The sequence below is a fragment of the Mesoplodon mirus genome, assembly GCF_964341445.2.
Source record: "Mesoplodon mirus genome assembly, chromosome: 16".
In the NCBI taxonomy this organism is placed as follows: Eukaryota; Metazoa; Chordata; class Mammalia; order Artiodactyla; family Ziphiidae; genus Mesoplodon; species Mesoplodon mirus.
Window position 1 is genome coordinate 15666024 of NC_138992.1, and position 19997 is coordinate 15686020.

General features: G+C 39.8%; 1 protein-coding gene across 1 annotated transcript in view; it reads left to right on the plus strand.

Moving 5' to 3' along the window:
- Positions 1-815: 815 nt before the first annotated feature.
- Positions 816-19997, plus strand: part of ATAD2 (ATPase family AAA domain containing 2) — a 67363-nt gene continuing 48181 nt past the window's right edge. The window contains exons 1-6 of the mRNA XM_082601583.1: positions 816-1130; positions 10277-10425; positions 16674-16723; positions 18712-18877; positions 19502-19601; positions 19852-19939. Of these exons, the coding sequence (XP_082457709.1) occupies positions 963-1130; positions 10277-10425; positions 16674-16723; positions 18712-18877; positions 19502-19601; positions 19852-19939 (721 nt within the window). The 5' untranslated portion in view covers positions 816-962. The remainder of the gene's footprint in view (positions 1131-10276; positions 10426-16673; positions 16724-18711; positions 18878-19501; positions 19602-19851; positions 19940-19997) is intronic.

A 19997-nucleotide genomic window follows, 5' to 3' on the forward strand; every position in this document is an offset into this window, starting at 1 on the left:
AAGGAAATGTAGTTATCCAAATCAATAAATAGCTTTTGTTTGTTTCACTAGGGCTCCCCTCACATTCTGATCATTCAGCATGTTGCTATCTATTTCAAAGTAGTCACGTTAACTGTTTTAATTTTTTAGAGAAGCCATCTTCTGTAATTCTGTAATATTGGCAAACATTTATGTGCAGACACGGTTCTAAGGTATAATAAAATCTTAGAACCTCAGGTATTGTAATTAGAGGTAATACACAGATTAGGAAATTAAGACCCGGCGAAGTGAATCATTTGCTCAAGATCGCGGGATCTGCTGGCGCTGGGTACAGAACCTGCGCTTTAACTATAATACTCTGCCCGCTCTCTTTTACCTCTCTTTCGCTTAACTTGTTTGGGTTAAATTCTTAAGAATCAAAGTCAAAACCTGTCAAAAGCCCAAGTGCTTTCTCCCCCTCCAGTCAAGGACTCTGTAATTCGCATTTGAATCCCGCGTGGCGGGAAGCCGAGGGCAGGTGTCGGGAGGGGCGGGGAGGAGCCTCCAGGCCCCGCCAGCCAATCACAGCGGCCGGGAGCCTCCCTTCCCCCTACGGCGTCCACGCGCCAAAATTCCAAACGGGACCGCGCTCCACTACCGGCCGTCTCCCTCCGCCGAGCTCTGCGAGCCGGCACTATCTAAGAAAAAGGAGAGAGTGCTCTCACGTCACTGTCCGCTTGGGTCCTCGACACTGTCGGTGTGGATTCTCCTCAAGTTTGGCCCAAAGTCCTTCGCTCTACAGATGGGAGGGAAGTTTCGAGCCCGCCGTGATAGGGTGGCAGCGTGGGAGGGACAGGCGGCGGAGGGATTCCGAGCGCGCGCGCTGCGGCCGTCGGCGCGGAGCTTGTGGCGCCAGAATTCGGAGCGCGGAAGAGCCTTAGCGGCTGTTGCCGGGCATCGGGTGCGTCCCACGCCGTGGACGCTCAGGGGAAGAAGGAGAGAAGATGGTGGTCCTCCGTAGCAGCCTAGAGCTGCACAGCCACCCCGCCGCCTCGGCCACGGACTCTCTGGACCTGTCCAGCGAGTTCCTCAGCCTGAAGCAGATCGGCCGGAGGCGGCTCCGCTCGGCCGGCGCCGCTGAGCAGTCCGCCGTCACCGTGGCCGCCGCCGGCGTGAGTACCGGCCTGGAGCGGGCCCCTCGGGCCGGGCCTGGGGGACTGCCGGCGGCCTCTTGCCCGCTGGGGCCCAGGATGGTGGGGTGGGTGGACCGGCGGTCCGGGTGACAGTTGGCTGGGGGTGGAGGAAGGAGAGGGAGGGAGGTTGGGAGGAGTATTGTCGAAGACAAGTAAAATGGAAGGCTTCTCAAGATCCGAGCCCCGGAGGGGTGTGGGTCGGGTGGAGAGATGGACTGACTGCGGGAGGGTGAGCGGTGCGTTACCACCCACTTTTACTCGAGAGGAAACCGGAGCCCTCCGCAGCCGAAGTGCAGCTGGAGGCCGAATCTCGGTTTGGGGCTGCCCCGCCCCCGACCTCACACACCTCCCTGTCCAGTCGCCCGGGCTCCCGCCCTAGGTTTGCAGCGATTGCGAGCCACAAGTATTTACTGAGCGCTTCTTGTATGCATAACAAGTGTTTTAGGGGCCGCGGGGGGTAGAAAGATTGTAACTCAGGTTCCCTGACCTTCGTTTACGATCCAGAGGGGTTCGGTAACCATAACGCAGTGAATAATACCAGGTTGCATAATGTAGAGAGATGCAGAGCAGCGTTTCATGTACGTCTTCTTCACTTAAGCCTCATAACAGCTCCATGAGAATGGGTAGTTAGGATATGTCTCTTACAGATGAAAAAACAGACTCAAGAAGCTAACCAGTAAGTGGTAGATCGAAAATTGGAACTTGGATTCTCTGCCGCCACCACCTTTCCCTTTCTGTTATTTCATGCTACGGTTATAAGCAAGGTCTATAGGTTTCCAAGGAGGTGCAGCAGTATACTAAGGTCTTCCTGAAAAAAGTGCTTCTCCTTCCACCTCCCCACCCCAGCTGCTGAAAGCGACACAGGTGGAGGAGACAGCGCTAACAAAGGGTTAGAGAAATTGAGGAAGCGACGTTAAGAAAGTTAAGGCAGCAGGAAGTAGTCTAGTTCTGTTGAAGGGAGGGTAGTCATGGGGGTGGGAAAACTAGGACCAGAGAGAGGGTTAGAACCGGGAAGTCAGAATGAGGGGCCAAGGGGAGGTAACCTGTGGTGGGAGAGAGGGACAAACCATAGGTAAGAGAGAGATCCCGATGGGAAATTAGTGGTATCTTTTGTAGAGGCCCTATACGAGTTGTTCCTCTACTGAGGGGAATGAAATGGTCCAGTCAGTCTCTGAAATTGTGATTCTGAATTGAAAAAACAAGTTCCTGACTTTTAGGATCTGTTTCTCAATCACAGGCAGAAGTTGTTAAGAGATCTGGGGAGGCTGGACACTTCTTCAATGAACTCAGTCACTGGACTCATTAACCTATGTTCAGAAACAGCTAATTATTTCAGTAAATATTTGAGTGTTTATTATCTTCAGGACAAAGCTAGTTCCTGGGACTGTAATGATGTATTGAATACTGGTTAAGAGTGCTTAAAACAGCTGTTAGTTCTTCCTGTGATAAGCCATAATGGAAAAGAATATGAAAAACAATGTGTGTGTGTGTGTGTATGTGCATATATATATATATATATATATATATATATATATATGTATAACTGAGTCACTTTGCTGTACAGCAGTAATTAACACAACATTGTAAATCAACTATACTTCAATAAAAAATTAATTTAGAAAAACAACTGTTAGTTATGAATATCAGTTTACCAATATCAGCAGGTTTCTATACTTAAAAGGGGGTGATACCCACCACAAGGGTAGTGAGAATTAAATGTGATCAGGCATGTAAGGAGATTACCTGAACACTTGGCTGATAGGACTCAGTCATTGTCAGCTGTTGAGACCACAGTCAATTTTAATGGCCACTCCATCTTTTAAGTGCCTCAGGCTAAAAGCCTTAGAATCATCCTTAACTCTTCCCTCCGTTCATATTAGCAGATTCTGTTGGCTTTACTTTCAGAACTTTTTCAGGACCCGACCACGTCTCAGGTGCTCCATTGTTACCATGCTGGTTCAAGCCATCATCTTTTGCCTGGATTATTAAAATAGTGTTTTGGTTTTTTTGTGTGTGTTTTGGTTTGTTTTGGTTTTGTTTGTTTGTTTGTTTTGATCTAGCACTGTGGCCTTGTGGGATCTTAGTTCCCTGACCAGGGATTGAACCCAGGCCCTGACAGTGAAAGCTCCGAGTCCTAACCACTGGAACACCAGGGAATTCCCATGGATTATTCAAATAGATTCTTGACTAGCCTCCCTGTTTGCCACCTTTATATGTAATGCCCTCCTCCCTTGAAAGTCAGTTCGCAGTATAGCTTACAGAGTGATCTTGTAAAAAGTCAAGACAGTTGATCACTCCCCTGCTCAAAAATCCCTACATAAGAGTAAAAGTTTAAAGTTGAGAAGCAGCCCTATACCTCCTTGCCCCCTTCCCTTTATGATGACATCCTCTTCCATTCTCCCTTTTGCGAAACCCAGTCTGTTCTACCCTCTCTGGCCTAGCTGCTCCTTGAATCCCAGGGCCTTTGCAGTTGCTCTGCTTTCTGTTGGGAATACTCTTTCCCTGGATATCTGCATGAGCTATTTTTTTACCTTTTACATTTTTTAAATTAAAAAATTTTAAAAACCCTCAGAGCTCATAGTGCTTAATGTGTTCCAAGAATTTTACAAACATTAACCTGATCCTCATAACCTTATAATGTAGGTGCGATGGATTATCTTTGCTTTGCAGGTAAGAGGACTGAGGCACAGAGACTTAAATAAGTTGCTCAATTCACCTTTATAGTAAGCAATAGAGCTGTGAGTCCTACCTAGGAGAACCTATGAAACAGTCTCTTTCAAGTGTTTGCTTAAATTTCACCTTTTCAATGATGCTTATCCTAACCACCCTATTTAACATTGCAAATCAGTCATTGACAGGCCCCTTTGCTCTGTTTTATGGTCCCCAGCACTTACCACCTTCTAAATACCCTATAATTTCCTACTTCTAAAATATTCTTATCTCCCCCCAAATCAGAATGTAACTCCATAGGGGTTTGGATTTTGACCTTTTGTTCAGCTGTGTATTCCTAGCACCTAGAGCATAGTAGGTGCATACTAAATGTTTTGTTGTTGACTGTCTTGCTGTATCAGTGGGATGTGGTGGTTGAGCAATCAGCACTCACCTGGTGGTTGTAGGGTAGAAAAGTTTCTTTTCCAGACTAGCATTTCCAGTAGGGATTATATCTGTTTGAGACATAGTACTCCTCTCTCAAATCCTCCGTAGAACAAACTGTAATCAGAGTGTTATTTAGTGAGCATGGGATTGGGTCTTCAGGGGTAATGTATTCATGCTGACAAAGTCCACCAGTACCCAAAATGAAACATACCTTTGTGATTGGAATATTTTCTAATTAGGGTTCTTTACATTCAATACATTTGATTTGACTATAGCTTGCTTTTTTACATCAATCATGCATTTCAGAAACTTAACTCCTTGATCCACCCTCATTGTATTTGGGTATTTCCTTGTCTCATTCACACATTTATTGACAGCATTTCTGAGGGTAGGTTCCTTTTAAAGATGGTTGGATTTATTCATATGAATTTATTAACTTGCATTTTTCTTCATCTAATCTTGGAGGCTGACCTTCAAGTTCTGAAGATACCTACAGTTACCTATTTATTAACCACATTTTCACATTTTACATTTTTTTTTTTTAAGTTTTTGGGTGCACTGCATGGCATGTGGGATCTTAGTTCCCTGACCAGGGGTCGAACCCTCGCCCCTGAGGTAGAAATGCAGAGTCTTAACCACTGGACAGCCGGGGAAATTTCAACCACATTTTACTTTTACATTTTGAATATGATCTCACTCAACTGCGCTTAAGAGTTTTTTTTCCCCGACTTGTATGGGTTACCTGAAAATATTTTATTGTTGTTTTAAATCTGTTTCTTTGGTTTTTAAGCTTTTATTTTCTTCCTATTTATAAGTTTGGATGCCCCTTTCCTCCAGAGTCAGGCTAGCCATTGCCTATTTCTGTGCTTTCACAGGTCTGAGGCTCTTTGATTCATTAAATTTAGGGTTGTTTCTCATGCTGAAGAGACACTTAAGGATGGGTAGTAGGGGTTTTCTTGGTGATGATTGTACGTTACTTTTGGGTTGTGTTTATGTACGTTTTTATTCGGTATGTTTTTAGGTAAAATGAAACACTGCAGTATTTGGAAGGTACTGTTTTTGGTTGTTTTTTTTTAAATTGTATGTTTATTTAGCCTGGAAAAATATCCCAATATCTCCATACTGATATGTACAGCCTATGGGAGATACTTTAAAACTTGAAGCATATCACAACACAAAAATGAAAAGCGTACAGCTCAGTGAAGTATGTCAAAGCATGGAGAGGGAGATTTTGACAAGTGGCGATGAGTGTTGCTCCCTGGAGTGGGCTGCTCTGCATTTGAGAGAGTGTACTTGTTTTGTGACAATAATAGTCCATTATTGTCCATTTTTGTTAGTTTGTGTTGTGCTGGCTCTTGATTTTAGGCTTAGAAGTTTCAGCTTTTAGAACAGAGATCTGATGAGATAGTGTTTAGGATGGATTATAGTCAACAAATCTGGAGTTTGGAAGACCAGCTAAAAGATTATAATACTGATAGCTACCGTTTACATAGCACTTGCTGTGTTCCAGGCAAGGTACCTAATATGCACACACATATTTCCCCTGTAAAGTAACTATTATTACTTTGTTTTCCCAAAGTTATTATTTTTAAATTTTTATAAATTTATTTATTTATATTTTTAATTTTGGCTATGTTGGGTCTTCACTGCTGTGCGCGGGCTTCTCATTACGGTGGCTTCTGTTGTTACAGAGCACAGGCTCTAGGCGAAGTGAAGTATAGTAATTTAAAAGTTTATAAATAAAGTATTATTATCCTCATTACAGATATGGAAACTAAGGTCTCTGTAACTTGGAGAAGATTATACAGTTCTAAGTGACGTGCAGAGAATCAGTCGTAGGCAGTCTATCTTTAAAAGGTTGGGCTCTTAATTAGTACATTATTATCACAACAGACCAAAAGAGAGAAAACCAGAGCCTAAATTAAGGTGGTATTAAGAGGCACGGAGAAAAAAAGTCCAAAAGTACTGCAAGGAGTCTGATAGAGGGAGGAAAGGCAGTGTTGTTTCCAGCTGAAGAGGTAAGCTGTACATCTTTGGGAATATGATGCCAGAGTTTGGTGAGAGGTAAGGACTATTTTTCTTTGTGAGTCACCTATATAGAGTTGAGAGTTGAATCCTTGAAGGTGCATAGCAAAACACAAGAATATTTAAGATCTGGAGCAATGGCTTTATTTTAAGGGTGGGAAGAGGATGAATTAGGTTTAAAAAAAAAAGTATCATGTAAACAAAGGATCAAAGCAAACAACAGAGTGATCATAGAAGTGAATGAGGTAGAGAAGGCCATTGGATTTAGCTATTTGGAGATAGTTTTAGATCTACTGGAAGAGCTGTATGGTTAGAAAGCAAATTGCTGGAACTTGTGAAATAGATCCATGATGAGTCATTGACCACACCAGTGTTTAAAGATGAAGCTAAGGAGGGCTGTCACAACTATGTAATGTGTGTATAATGTGTGTACCGTTATACATTAGAATACACTGCTTTTTAGGCTTTCAAGAAGCCCCAAGTCTGGATGAATATGTTTCATGTCAGTAATATAACTGTGATCTTAAAAATCCTGTTTAAATTTCATTTGTTGAATTGATAACTTGAATTAACTCAACCAATATGACTCCCATACATATTTTTTATTAATTTAAAGCTTTACTACGCTGGATCTTTAGTGGAAAGATAACATCAGAATATTTCTGTTTCTCAATTGTGTCCACTTTGGGGAAAAAACTTTTCTTATTGTTGCATGCTCCCTGTTCTAACTTACTGATTCTGCAAGATTATAACAGACTTAAAATCTAATGAACTAATATTTTTTCTCCTTTTAAACTTCACTTTTAAGAACGATCAGTACTCTCAATATTAAAGTAGATTTTAGGGCTTCCCTGGTGGCGCAGTGGTTGAGAGTCCGCCTGCCGATGCAGGGGACACGGGTTCGTACCCCGGTCCAGGAAGATCCCACGTGCCGTGGAGCGGCTAGGCCCGTGAGCCATGGCCACTGGGCTTGCGCGTCCGGAGCCTGTGCTCTGCAGCGGGAGAGGCCACAACAGTGAGAGGCCCGCGTACCCCCCCACCAAAAAAAAAAAAAAAAAGTAGATTTTAGCGAAAGAATAAATGAGGACACTACATCTCTAGGTTTAGTTTTCAGACTAAGTATGTTTTCTTTGTTTTTCACTTCTTAGGAAAATTTTTTCTGGTAATACATGTTGCAAAAATGTAAAAAATAGATAGTGAAAGTCCCCATTTCTATCATCCAGTGTTAATTACTGTTACTAGTTGGTGTTTAACTTACCTCTTGAGAATTATTTTGATTAGCTGTATTAAAATGTGACTTTGATTTAACAACTGTGCTAGTTTCCTTAGGAAATCAGATGTTCTAAAGATAATTCATCTAGAGGTATTTATAACACAAAAAATTGCAGATTACCTATACATGATACATTAAGCAGTTTGTTAAATTCATGTAATGGCTGAAATACTATTCATTCATGTAAAAAGATTTTTAGAATAGATTTTATGACATGGGAAAATGGTTGTATTACTAGAAAAAAGTAACAACGGATAAATAATATCGCAATTTTAAAATTGTGTGAATGTGTTTGCAAAGGAAAAGAATGGTTTATGCACCAAAAGGTTAACTGTGGTTATCTGTGCGTAGCTTGGAATTAAGGGTGACAGTTTCATCTTTGTACATTTCTTCATTTTTCTGATTATAATGGGCACGTATTGCTTTTATTTTTATATTGCTTTTATAAAAAACATTTTTGAAAGTTATATTTTTAAATTCCCCAGTATGCGCCTTTATATAGGTGACTCCCAAAAAACCTGTTTTGTTTTTTTCTCCATGCTGTTAAGGAGAGCCTTTCTTGATGCTTAGTGCTTATTTAGGGACGATGAACTAAGCCACTCACTATGCAAATCAAAGTTTCACTTATAAGATTAAATCTTCTAAGTTTCTCAGGGAATCTTTTTCCCAGTATTTAGCAACTCCCTCCTTTTTTCCTATGGAAACAAACCTTTTTTTTCTTTTTTTTTTAATCCCCAGGAATATAGTGACATTTACTTTCTTTTTTTTATTGTAATAACATATAGATAACAAAATTATCATTTTAACCATTTTTAAGTATATAGTTTCTGTAATATTAAGTACATTCATTGTTCTGCAACCATCACCACCCTCTGTGTGCAGAATTTTTCATCTTGCAAAACTGAAACTCTGTACCTATCAAACACTAACTCTCCTGGGAATTCCCTGGGAGTCCAGTGGTTAGCACTCAGCCCTTTCACTGCCGTGGCCCAGGTTCAATCCCTAGTCGGGAAACAGAAATCCCGCCAAAAAAAACCCCAACACCACACACACTCACTCTCTCTCTCTCTCTCTCTCTCTCTCTCTATCTCTCTCTCTCTCTCTCCCCCTCTCCCTCTCCCTCTCCCTCTCCCTCTCCCTCTCCCTCTCCCTCTCCCTCCCTCCCTCTCCCCCCTCCCCCCCCCATTTTCCCTCTTCCCAGCCCCTGGCAAGGAGCCTCATAAAAGGAAACCTACTTCTTCTGCGACTGACTTATTTCACTTAGCATAATGTATTCAAGGTTCATTCAGGTTATTTCAGTGTGTTTAAAATTTCCCTTATTTATTTATTTATTTATTTTTGCGGTACGCAGGCTTCTCACTGTTGTGGCCTCTCCCGTTGCGGAGCACAGGCTCCGGACGCGCAGGCTCAGCGGCCATGGCTCACGGGCCCAGCCGCTCTGCGGCATGTGGGATCCTCCCGGACCGGGGCACGAACCCGTGTTCCCTGCATCGGCAGGCGGACTCTCAACCACTGCGCCACCAGGGAAGCCCTTAGCTCCATTTTAAGAAAAATTACACATGGAAGTTGAGAGAGTGGAAATAGATACCCTTACAATTTTCCTTGGAAAGTCTTATGTTACACTACACCCATCTAAGATGTAGGTATTCATTTAAAAAATAATACACCTACCTAAATGTGTAGCTATTCTTTTTTGAAACATCCTGAAATATAGGTACACTGATAAAAGTAACAAATCATACGTATCACTTAATACCTTATGAAGAACCTGTCTAATTTTTTTAATTGTCCTCTCGTGCCTTTAAGAACCTGTCTAATTCTTGCACAGATCCTTGTGGTTTAAATATCCTTACTTTACCTTTGAACCAATCAAATATTCTTCCTGAAACAAAATTAAATGACAAAATATCCTAATAAAATATAATGAAATGACCAGGTAAAGCCAGCCTGAGGCGCATGGGGTAGGGGGGCACTGATGTTTTATTTTCTAAAAAAACACTGCCGGTTTTTCTAAAATTATAAGTTTTTAGGGTAGTAAGACATAGGATTATAGAGTTGTTAGGTACATTTGCCTTCTATTCTAACGTAAAAGTATCCTCTGTATGATTTCTAAGAGCCATGTATGAAATTTTGAATACTTTATGACAGAACCTCTGTAGCTCATAAAGCAACCCAGTAACTTAGAGAGCCTGTAGTCTGTTGAGCAAAAATAAAGTTAAATAGAGCTCTATGGTTTTTACAAGAAATTAACGTACGTAAACAGTCTCTAAATTCATTTTTTACATTATGTGGGTGAAATTGTGTGACATAGTAATAACTCCTTTTTGTCATCCAAGCCAAAATTACCCTTCTGATAGTCCAGTTATTTTAAGGTTGTTTCCATTGGTTTCATGGTGTATGTGTATCTTTCTAATTTCCGTAGCCTTAAAATAAAGGCTTACAACTTTTTATCAGTGGTAGAAAATTTCACTCGAGACTACTTGTTATGAAATAGAACTATAAAACATTAATAAATCTTATACTAGCCACCCCATAGACATTGCTCATATTTGTTTATTGTAAAATGATTATTCTAGATATTAACTTTTTGGTTTCTTGGGGAGATGCAAAAATGATACTGTGCACCAAAAGCAGTTGTTAGAACTTTGAATCAGAGACAAATCTCAGGGGTTTAACTTGGGGGTTTGACTGAAGAAAAACTTAGATGGCTTTCTTAATTTTGTTTTTAAAGGATGGGTCTTCAGTTAAGGAAGTTGAAACCTACCACCGGACACGTGCTTTAAGGTCCTTGAGAAAAAATGCACAGAATTCTTCAGATTCTAGTTTTGATAAGAATATGGAAATAACGGAGAAACATACTAATGGCAGGCATTTTACAAGGTAATACAAGATGCTTAAATGCTAATTCAAAATAGTTTTAAAGTAATAATTTAGGATTTGTATTTAATTTTTAAGTGCGTTCTTGACTGGTCATCAAGAGTCCAGATTGTAAAATGTAATTTATTTGAGATGAAATTGCACTAAATGAATGTTATTGAATTAAAATTTTAGTATGTCCTCAGGTCAGGTTTGTTTTTATTTTCTTGTTCAAAGATGGTATCTGTGATATGTGTGAGTGCAACTGACGAGGTTGGTTGATACAGGATCAGTTCTGGGTACTTGAGTACTCTAAAGAGACTTTATGACTATAACTTGCTTATGGTATGTGGTTCTGCTTCATAGTCTGTAAAAAGCCTTTATTCAAAATAGTAGTTATATTTCTGATTGCTTACTATCAAGTTTTTCATCAATTCTAAGTCATTTATGGATATCTCTGTTGGTATGCTTCTAAGGCTTTCTTCACATAGGAGGCCAGAACATGGCTTTGTTTTTGTTTTTTGACTTGTTCAATGGTTCAATGGTTTTTTGACTAGGTGCTTTATACATATTTATGTTTTATTTCTCAAGAACCCTGAGGTAGATGGCATGAATTACATTTTAATACTCAAGGAATTAATTTCAGTGAATTAGGAAGTATGTACTTCATGGGATTTGGGTTTATTTGGTCTAGGGCAAATTTAAACCTAACTTTAATTAGCTCAAAACCTTCACTTTTGTCCCCATTTCAGTGTCTTAACAGGAATTGGGAGAGGGGTGCCAATTATCATAAAATTTGTTTGATGAAATAATTGTTTTTACATTAATTCTTCTCACAAAGTATTTACTCATAATGACGTAGAAAATTAGAACCATCTTACTCTCAAATAGAATTTTTAAAAAATATATTTACTTAGTTATTTATTTTTGGCTGCGTTGTATCTTCATTGCTGCACAAGGGCTTTCTCTAGTTGCAGTGAGTGGGCACTACTGTTCGTTGTGGTGCGCAGGCTTCTCACTGTGGTGGCTTCTCTTGTTGCGGAGCGCGGGCTCTAGGGAGCCTGATTCCTCCAGCTCCATTTTTTTCCCCTGCAAGATTGCTTTGGCTTGATTCTTATTTTGTGTAGCAGATTTTCCAGATAAGTGAGGTTGTGCCCTTTTAAGTTTCTTTTTGGTACTGTTATTTTTGTCAATTATATACTTGGCCTTTTATTGTATTATTTAAATGTGCATCTTGTTTCATCCACTATTCGTGGAATACCTACTGTATTTCATGGAATCCAAGTTAGCAACAATTGAAACACACAGCATTATTTTATGAGACAGTAAGAAAGAAAAAAACACTGAAAGTTAAACTATGACATACCATCAATAGTAAGATATATCCCAATTTCAGAGATGTTAAAATGGGGGGGGAAATGTACAGTTTTTAGAATCAATGAAACACAATTTAAGCTACCCCAGTATTTCTGAAACTTGAAGTCTTCTTGGGGTGGGGTTGGGTTGGTGGGTTCTGTGAATTCTCTATGAGAATTTAAAGATTATTTCATGATCTGAAGAAAAAATATTCTGACTCATCTAAATTGCTACCTCATAGAGAATAGCCATAAAATTTCAGGCCCTGCATTTATGTTTACATTTGGCACCAAGTAGTACTGCTTTAGTTATCTCGGGTTCTGGAGATAAGAACTGAGTCTGGGGACTTCTGTGGTGGTCCAGTGGGTAAGACTCTGCACTCCCAATGCAGGGGGCCCAGGTTCGATTCCTGGTCGGGGAACGAGATCCTGCATGCGTGCCACAACTAAGAAGTCCGCATACCGCAACCAACAAGTTCTCATGCTGCAACCAAGAAGTCCACATGCCGCAGCGAAGGTCCCACGTGCCGCAACTAAGACCCGGCACAACCAAAATGAATAAATAAATATTAAAAAAAAAAGAACTGAGTCTAACCTTAATACATAAAGGATGCATCTGCTTCCAGAGAAAGCCACATGATGTGATGTCATGACATGCTGTTCAAATGAAGATTTGGAGCACTTCAGATAAAGAGAAATGGATGAATTGAGTCATCATGTTATACAATAAACATGATACATAACACGCCAAACTCAAGAGAAACCCATAGCAGTCTGAACCACATTCACACAGCATATGGCTAATTTGTTTCAGCAAAACCTCCAATGTATTCCGTTAATATTTTTGTTGGTAGTTGTTTTTATAGTTTTATTTGTATAAAACCTAAATGAATTTATTTATATCTAGTTTGGCTTGTACATAATCATAAAAAACTTAATATTGGAAATCCTCAAAAGTCTTTATCTTTAAAAGGCTCTGTATGTTACTCAGGTCTGTGAAACATTGTGTTAGGTATTAAAGGAATGTATTAAAATAAGTGCTTTTTTAATCTTGATTTAAAGATGAGTGACTTGGTGGGACTTCCCTGGTGGTCCAGTGGTAGAGAATCCACCTTCCAATGCAGGGGACTCGGATTCGATCCCTGGTCAGGGAACTAAGATCCCACATGGCGCAGGGCAACTAAGCCTGCGCGCCGCCACTACTGAGCCTGCACACCGCAACTAGAGCCTGCTTGCTGCAAACTACAAAGCCCACGTGCTCTGGAGCCCGTGCGCCACAACTAGAGAGAGAGAACCTGCGTGCCACAGCTAGAGAGAAGCCTGCGCGCTGCGACAAAGATCCCACATGCCGCAATGAAGATCCTGTGTGCTGCAACTAAGACCGACACAGCCAAAAATATAAATAAATAAATAAATATTTTTAAGATAATATTACTTTAAAAAATGAGTGACTTGGTGTTTTTAAATGAGGTTGCTTCTAAAATTTATTGAATTCCTATCTTTATTAATTATTTTAAAATAACTTATTGAAATAATTCACGTACCATTAAAATTCATGATTTTAAAGTGTATAATTCAGTGGTTTTAGAATATTTGCAGTATTGTACAAGTATTGCTGCTATCTAATTTCAGTATATTTTCATCACCCCAAAAGAAACACCATACCCATTATCCCTCCATCCCCAGCCACTTGGGAACCACAGGTCTACTTTCTACCTCTGTGGATTTGGCTATTCTGGATATTTTATACAAGTGGAATCATACGACATATGTTCTTTCGTGTTTGGCTTCTTTTACTTGGTATGTTTTGAAGGTTCATCTATATTGTAGTATCTATCATCACTTCATTCTTTTTATTGCCAAGTAAGATTCCATTATATGAATATGTTACATTTTGTTTATCCACTCATTAGTTGATGAACATTGGTGTACAAATTTTTGTGTGAACATAGGGTTTTGGTTCTTTTGGGTATATACCTAGGAGTGAATTGCTGGGCTAAACGGTTAACTCTGTTTTAACACTGTCCAAAGCAGCTGTACCATTTTACATTCCCACCAGCAATGTATGAGGATTCCAATTTGTCTACATCCTCACTAACACTTGCCATAGTCTGTCTTTTTGGTTTTAGCCATGTGGGTATGAAGTATCTCATTGTGGTTCTCATTTGCATTTCCTTGGTGGTTAATGATGTTGAATATTTTTTCATGTGCTTATTGGCTGGCCATTTATATTTCTTCCGATCTTTAAAAGAAGAATTCCTGCCTTTAAAAAAACTCCCTGTATTCACATCATTATTACAAAGACTATAATTTTATATAGTGGTAACACCAGGATCTGTTTGTATAAGACATATAAAGTGGTCTGTAGTATTTTTGAATTCTGCCTTATGTAGTTTTCTTTATTTCCTATCATGGTGACCCTTTTTGCTGTTGCCAGTTTGACTATAGTAATCTCTTACTTCCTTTCTGTGTTTTTTTACCCCTCACCCCTTTATTTTCAATCTATTTGGGGCTCAAAGACCAGGGGACCAAAACTGTTAGAATAATAAAGATTTGAATAACTGTGCCTTGAGAACAGGATATATATTTGTCTGGTCCTGGAGTTCTTAACTAGGTCCAGTAATCATGGTTTTCAGGGGGCATATGAAACCTCTGAAGTAATGTTTAAACTTGTATGTGTATATGCAGTTTTCTAGGGAGAAAAGATCCATAGCTTTCATCAGATTCACAGGAGTTGACAAAAGTCCAGACACCTGTTTTGGTAAATAGTTTCATTGGAACACAGTCATGCCCATTACTTCTGTCTATGGCTGCATTCCTGTTTCACTGTTAGAGTTGTACGAGTAGTTATGACAGAAAATGACAAGCCAAAAATATTTATTATCTAGCTGTTTAAGAACAAGTATAGCAACCCCTGCAAGGGTAAAAAGTGCTTCCCTTCCCCTACAGGCAAAAAAAAAAAGAAAAAGAAAAAGAAAACCCAGAAAATAAACACTGCTTTAGTCTTTGTATCCCTAGCATCTAATAGGGGGTCTGGTTTATAAAAGTGTAGACCTACATGGTATGGAGGGAGGGTCTACTCTATGAGAAAAGTTTGTGAACAAACTAGACCTTGATCTGTAGATGGATTGCTGAAAGGTTTTTTATTTTGTTCTTGGTTCTTACCTGTGTTCCAAAAGAGATAAGGAATTAATGATGACTTACGTTGTTAGGAGGACACATGAGTTAGCTCTTCTGGATAAGATGGTTTTGTTTTATTTTAAAGTGTCCCATTTGATACTCCATGGGTATAACCAGCACGCTTGCAAATATTGCTTGATTCATAGGTTGATTAATAGATATAGCCTATCCAAGTATGGAAAATTGAGTCCCTAAAAATAGGTTAATGAGACATACTGCTTTGTTGCTCAGTGGATTTGGGGGAAAAGATGGGAGGAGGATACTTTCTTTAAGCTTTGGAAGGTGTTCTTTGCAATTCAACAGATTCTGTATACCAGTTTGTAGGTGGGATATCTGATTCACAAATGTGACTCTTTCTACATGTGAATGATAATGCGTGTCATGTAAAGATTGTAGCCAGCAAATGTTCTTAGAAGGAAATGAACATGTCACTAAGTTCTGTAACATGTTTATAGGTCCTCAAGGATGTGGGACCACTAGATCCCTGTGGTATAAAACACATTGTCTTCTTTTTACTCAGTGCTTATTAGTTCAGTTATACCTAAATACTTAGGCTAAGGATTTCATTTCTTGTTTTAAGTAAGATACTTTGTTCTGATTAATTCTGTTTAGCTAAGAGTTAATGCATACAGTTGGTCCTCTGTATCCACTGGTTCTGCATGTGCAGATTCAACCAACAGTGGATTGAAAATATCCCCTCCCCCCAAATTCCAGAAAGCTCCAAAAAGCAAAACTTGAATTTACCTCTCACCAACAACGGTTTACATAGTATTTACATTGTATTAGGTATCATAAGTAAACTAGAGGTGATTTAAAGTATACAAGAGGACAGGCTTCCCTGGTGGCACAGTGGTTAAGAATCTGCCTGCCAACGCAGGGGACACGGGTTCAACCCCTGGTCCGGGAAGATTCCCACATGCGGCGGGACACCTAAGCCCATGCGCCACAACTACTGAGCCTGCGCTCTAGAGCCCATGTGCCACAACTACTGAGCCCACGTGCCACAACTACTGAAGCCCGCGTGCCTAGAGCCCGTGTTCCGCAACAAGAGAAGCCTGCGCACCTCAATGAAGAGTAGCCCCCACTTGCGGCAACTAGAGAAAGCCCGCGCACAGCAACGAAGACCCAACGCAGCCAAAAATAAATAAATAAATTTATTAAAACAAATAAAATACAAGAGGATGGGGCCTCCCTGGTGGCGCAGTGGTTGAGTGTCCGCCTGCCGATGCAGGGGACATGGGTTCGTGCCCCGGTCCGGGAAGATCCCACATGCCGCGGAGCGGCTGGGCCCATGAGCCATGGCCGCTGAGCCTGCGCGTCCGGAGCCTGTGCTCCGCAACGGGAGAGGCCACAACAGTGAGAGGCCTGCGTACCGCAAAAACAAAAAAACAAGAGGATGGGCAGAGGTTATATGCAAATACTATGCCATTTTATATAAGAGACTTGAGCATCCTTGGATTTTGGTATCCATGTGGGGTCCTGAAACCAATCCCCTGCTGTTACTGAGACACAGCTGTATATCATTGAATTTCACAACAGGGTTCTCAGCCTTTGTTTAGCCATAACAATATATAAGCATAGGTATTCTCACCCTATTTTTTCACTGGTTTTTAGGTAGCTCTAAGTATTTACCCTCCAAGCTGATTTAATTTTGGTCCTAGTTTGTAGTATTATAAAATATAGGATTTAAAATTATGTCAATTATTTTGAATTATTTACTATATTTTTTTCATATAGGCAGTTGGCCAGACAGCAGGCTGATAAAAAAAAAGAAGAGTGCAAAGAAGGTAAGTAATGTTAAAGGCATTTAAATTTTTTAAAGCATATATTTAGTATTTTGTTTACAGGCGTATTGTGGTACATACAATAAACTGTCCGTATTTGAAGTGTACAGTTTGTTTGGTTTTGGTATAAGTGCATGCCGTCAAACCATCACCACGATAAGGTAGTAAAGATAACCATCACCCTCCAGGATTTCCTCAGGCCCCTTTGTAATCGCTCCTGGCTCCTCTAGCTCCTCTCCATGACCCAAGATTCCTGAGCAGCCACCAATCTGCTTGCTGTCACTGTAGAGTGTTACAGCACTCTACAGAGTGCTGTAGAGTATGGTGAGTTTGTATTGTCTAGAGTTTTATATTAATGGAATTATATGGTATGCATTCTTCTTTGGCTTCTTTGACTCAGCATAATTACTTTGAGTATCACCCATGTTGTTGCTTTTTATTGCTGAGTAGTATTCCATTATGTGGATATATCACAATTTTTTTCCTTAGCTTTATTTTAATATAATTGGCATATAACATTGCCTTAACTTAAGGAGTACATTGCATTGTTGATTTGATACTTATATATTGCAAAATGATTATTACCATGGCTTTATCTAACACCTGCATCATGTCACATAATTACCATTTCTTTTTTGTGCTGAGAACATTCAAGATCCACTGTCCCAGCAACTTTCAAGTATACAGTACGGTAGCAGTCTCCATCCTGTTTGGCACCAGGGACGAATTTCATGGAAGACAATTTTTCCACGGACCGGGGGGCGGGGGTGTTGGGGAGATGGTTTGGGGATGATTCAAGAGCATTACATTTATTGTGCACCTTATTTCTGTTATTATTACATTGTAATATATAATGAAATAATTATACAACTCACCATAATGCAGAATCAGTGGGAGCCCTGAGCTTGTCTTCACTTGCCACTCACTGATAGGGTTTTGGTATGAGTCGGCAAGCAATTGATTTATTATGGAGACCTGTGCAGTCAGGCCCCTCTGCTAATGATAATCTGTATTTGCAGCCGCTCCCCAGCGCTAGCATCACTGCCTCAGCTCCACCTCAGCTCATCGGACATTAGGTTCTCATAAGGAGCGCGCAACCTAGATCCCTCGCATGAGCAGTTCACAATAGGGTTTGAGCTTCTTTGAGAATCTAATGCTGCCACTGATGTGGCAGGAGGCGGAGCTCAGGCGGTAATGCAAGTGATGGGGAGCGACTGTAAATACAGATGAAGCTTCGCTTGATCACCTGCTGCTCACCTCCTGCTGTGAGGCCTGGTTCCTAACAGGCTCCTTGGTTGGGGACCCCTGCAATACAGCACTACTAACTATAGCCACTGCTGTACATTAGAGCCCCAGAACTTACTCATTTTATGGCTGAAAATTTGTACTCTTTGACTAACAGTCTCCGCTTTTTCTCCCACTTCTCAGTCCTTTGTAACCATCATTCTAGTCTCTGTTTCTATGAGTTTGGTTTTTCTAGATTGAACATGTAAGTGATATCATTCAGTATTTGTCTTTCTCTGACTTATTTCACTTAGTATAATGCCCTCAAGGTCCATCCATATTACTGCAAATAGCAGGATGTCCTTTCTCATGGCTGAATAATATTCTATTGTGTGTATACTCCACATCTTCTTTATCCATTCACCTATTGATGGACACTTAGGTGGTTTTCCACAATTTCATCTTTTGATGGACATTTGGGTTGTTTCCATTTGGGGACTGTCACAAAACTGCTTTGAACATTGTGTACAAGTCTTTGTATTATATATATAGCGTTCATTTTCTCTTGAGAGTGGTATGGCTGGACCTATGGTAGGTGTATGTTGTAACTTTATTTTTGTTTCCTAGTATTTTTGAGAAGGGTAAGTTCAAGAAACTAAAATTTCGTTATATGAAAGTGTAGCTATTCAGTTGTTCATTTTAGAATTGTTTTATAAATGCTGTTATTTCAAATCTTTCTACTTGCTTTTATGTACACATCTATGAAGACAAAGTAATTACGGTTACTCGGTCATTGAGGACTAGAAACATAGTTCAAAAGACAGAACGCTTGCATGAAGAGAATGGTGATGTTGAAGTTCGCCGAAGTTGCAGGATTAGAAGTCGTTATGGTAGCGTGAACCAGTCTGTACTATTTGACAAACTTATAACAAAGTAAGTAAAAATTTAGATCAAGATTATTTAGCTGGCAAAAACTTTTTGTTGGGGACTAAGTTTTGACTAGCAGGAGTATTTAATGCATTCAGTTTATGTAAAGTATAAAGGAGAGTGATTATTAGAGGATTTTGTAATCATTCTGTATGTGTATTTAAATTCTTACAAAGAATATGAAATATTTCTACATTAGTAAATCAGTGCTTCTTATAAGGGTATTTAAAATCCCAGCACTCAGAGAATACAATGGAAGAAAAATTAAGTTTTTAAAAATATACTACTCTTTTATTTTTTAAATAAATTTCTGGCTGCATTGGGTCTTCGTTGCTGCATGCGAGCTTTCTCTAGTTGTGGCCAGCTGGGGCTACTCTTCGTCATGGTGTGCAGGCTTCTCATTGTGGTGGCTTCTCTTGTTGCGGAGGGTGGGCTCTATAGAGCGTAGGCTCAGTAGCTGTGGCGCATGGGCTTAGTTGCTCCACAGCATGTGGGATCTTCCCAGACCAGGGCTTGAACCCGTGTCCCCTGCATTGGCAGGCAGAGTCTTAACCACTGCGCCACCAGGGAAGTCCTAAAATATACTACTCTTTTACAGTTTTAGCTTATTTTTATATCATTTTTTTAAAGCACTGCTGAAGCTGTACTTCAAAAAATGGATGTTATGAAGAAGATGCGTAGACAGCGAATGAGAGAACTTGAAGACTTGGGAATGTTTAATGAAACAGAAGTAAATATATTCTTCCATTAAGGGGATGATATAGTAATCTCCAGTTTAACCTTTTTTCTCTAAAACCTATCCATTTTTTGGTTAAATTATTATTTTGTTTAGCATTTGTTTGATCAGTCACTAGTTACTGCTGGAGTTTTAAGAGTTTATAGCTGGAAATATCTTCATTTTCAGTAGGATTGGGAGGCCCTACTGGGTTTTTTTAAATAAACATACTAAACATTAATGGATTTTATTTAAACATTTTTAGGGGAATCTTAATATGTACACAAGAGGAAAACAAAAAGGTATTCAAAGAACTGATGAAGAAACAACTGACAATCAAGAAGGCAGTGTGGGTTAGTCTTTTCTCTTGTTCTATCTTCTGGGTTTTATTTAGCAGAATATAGCCTTTTT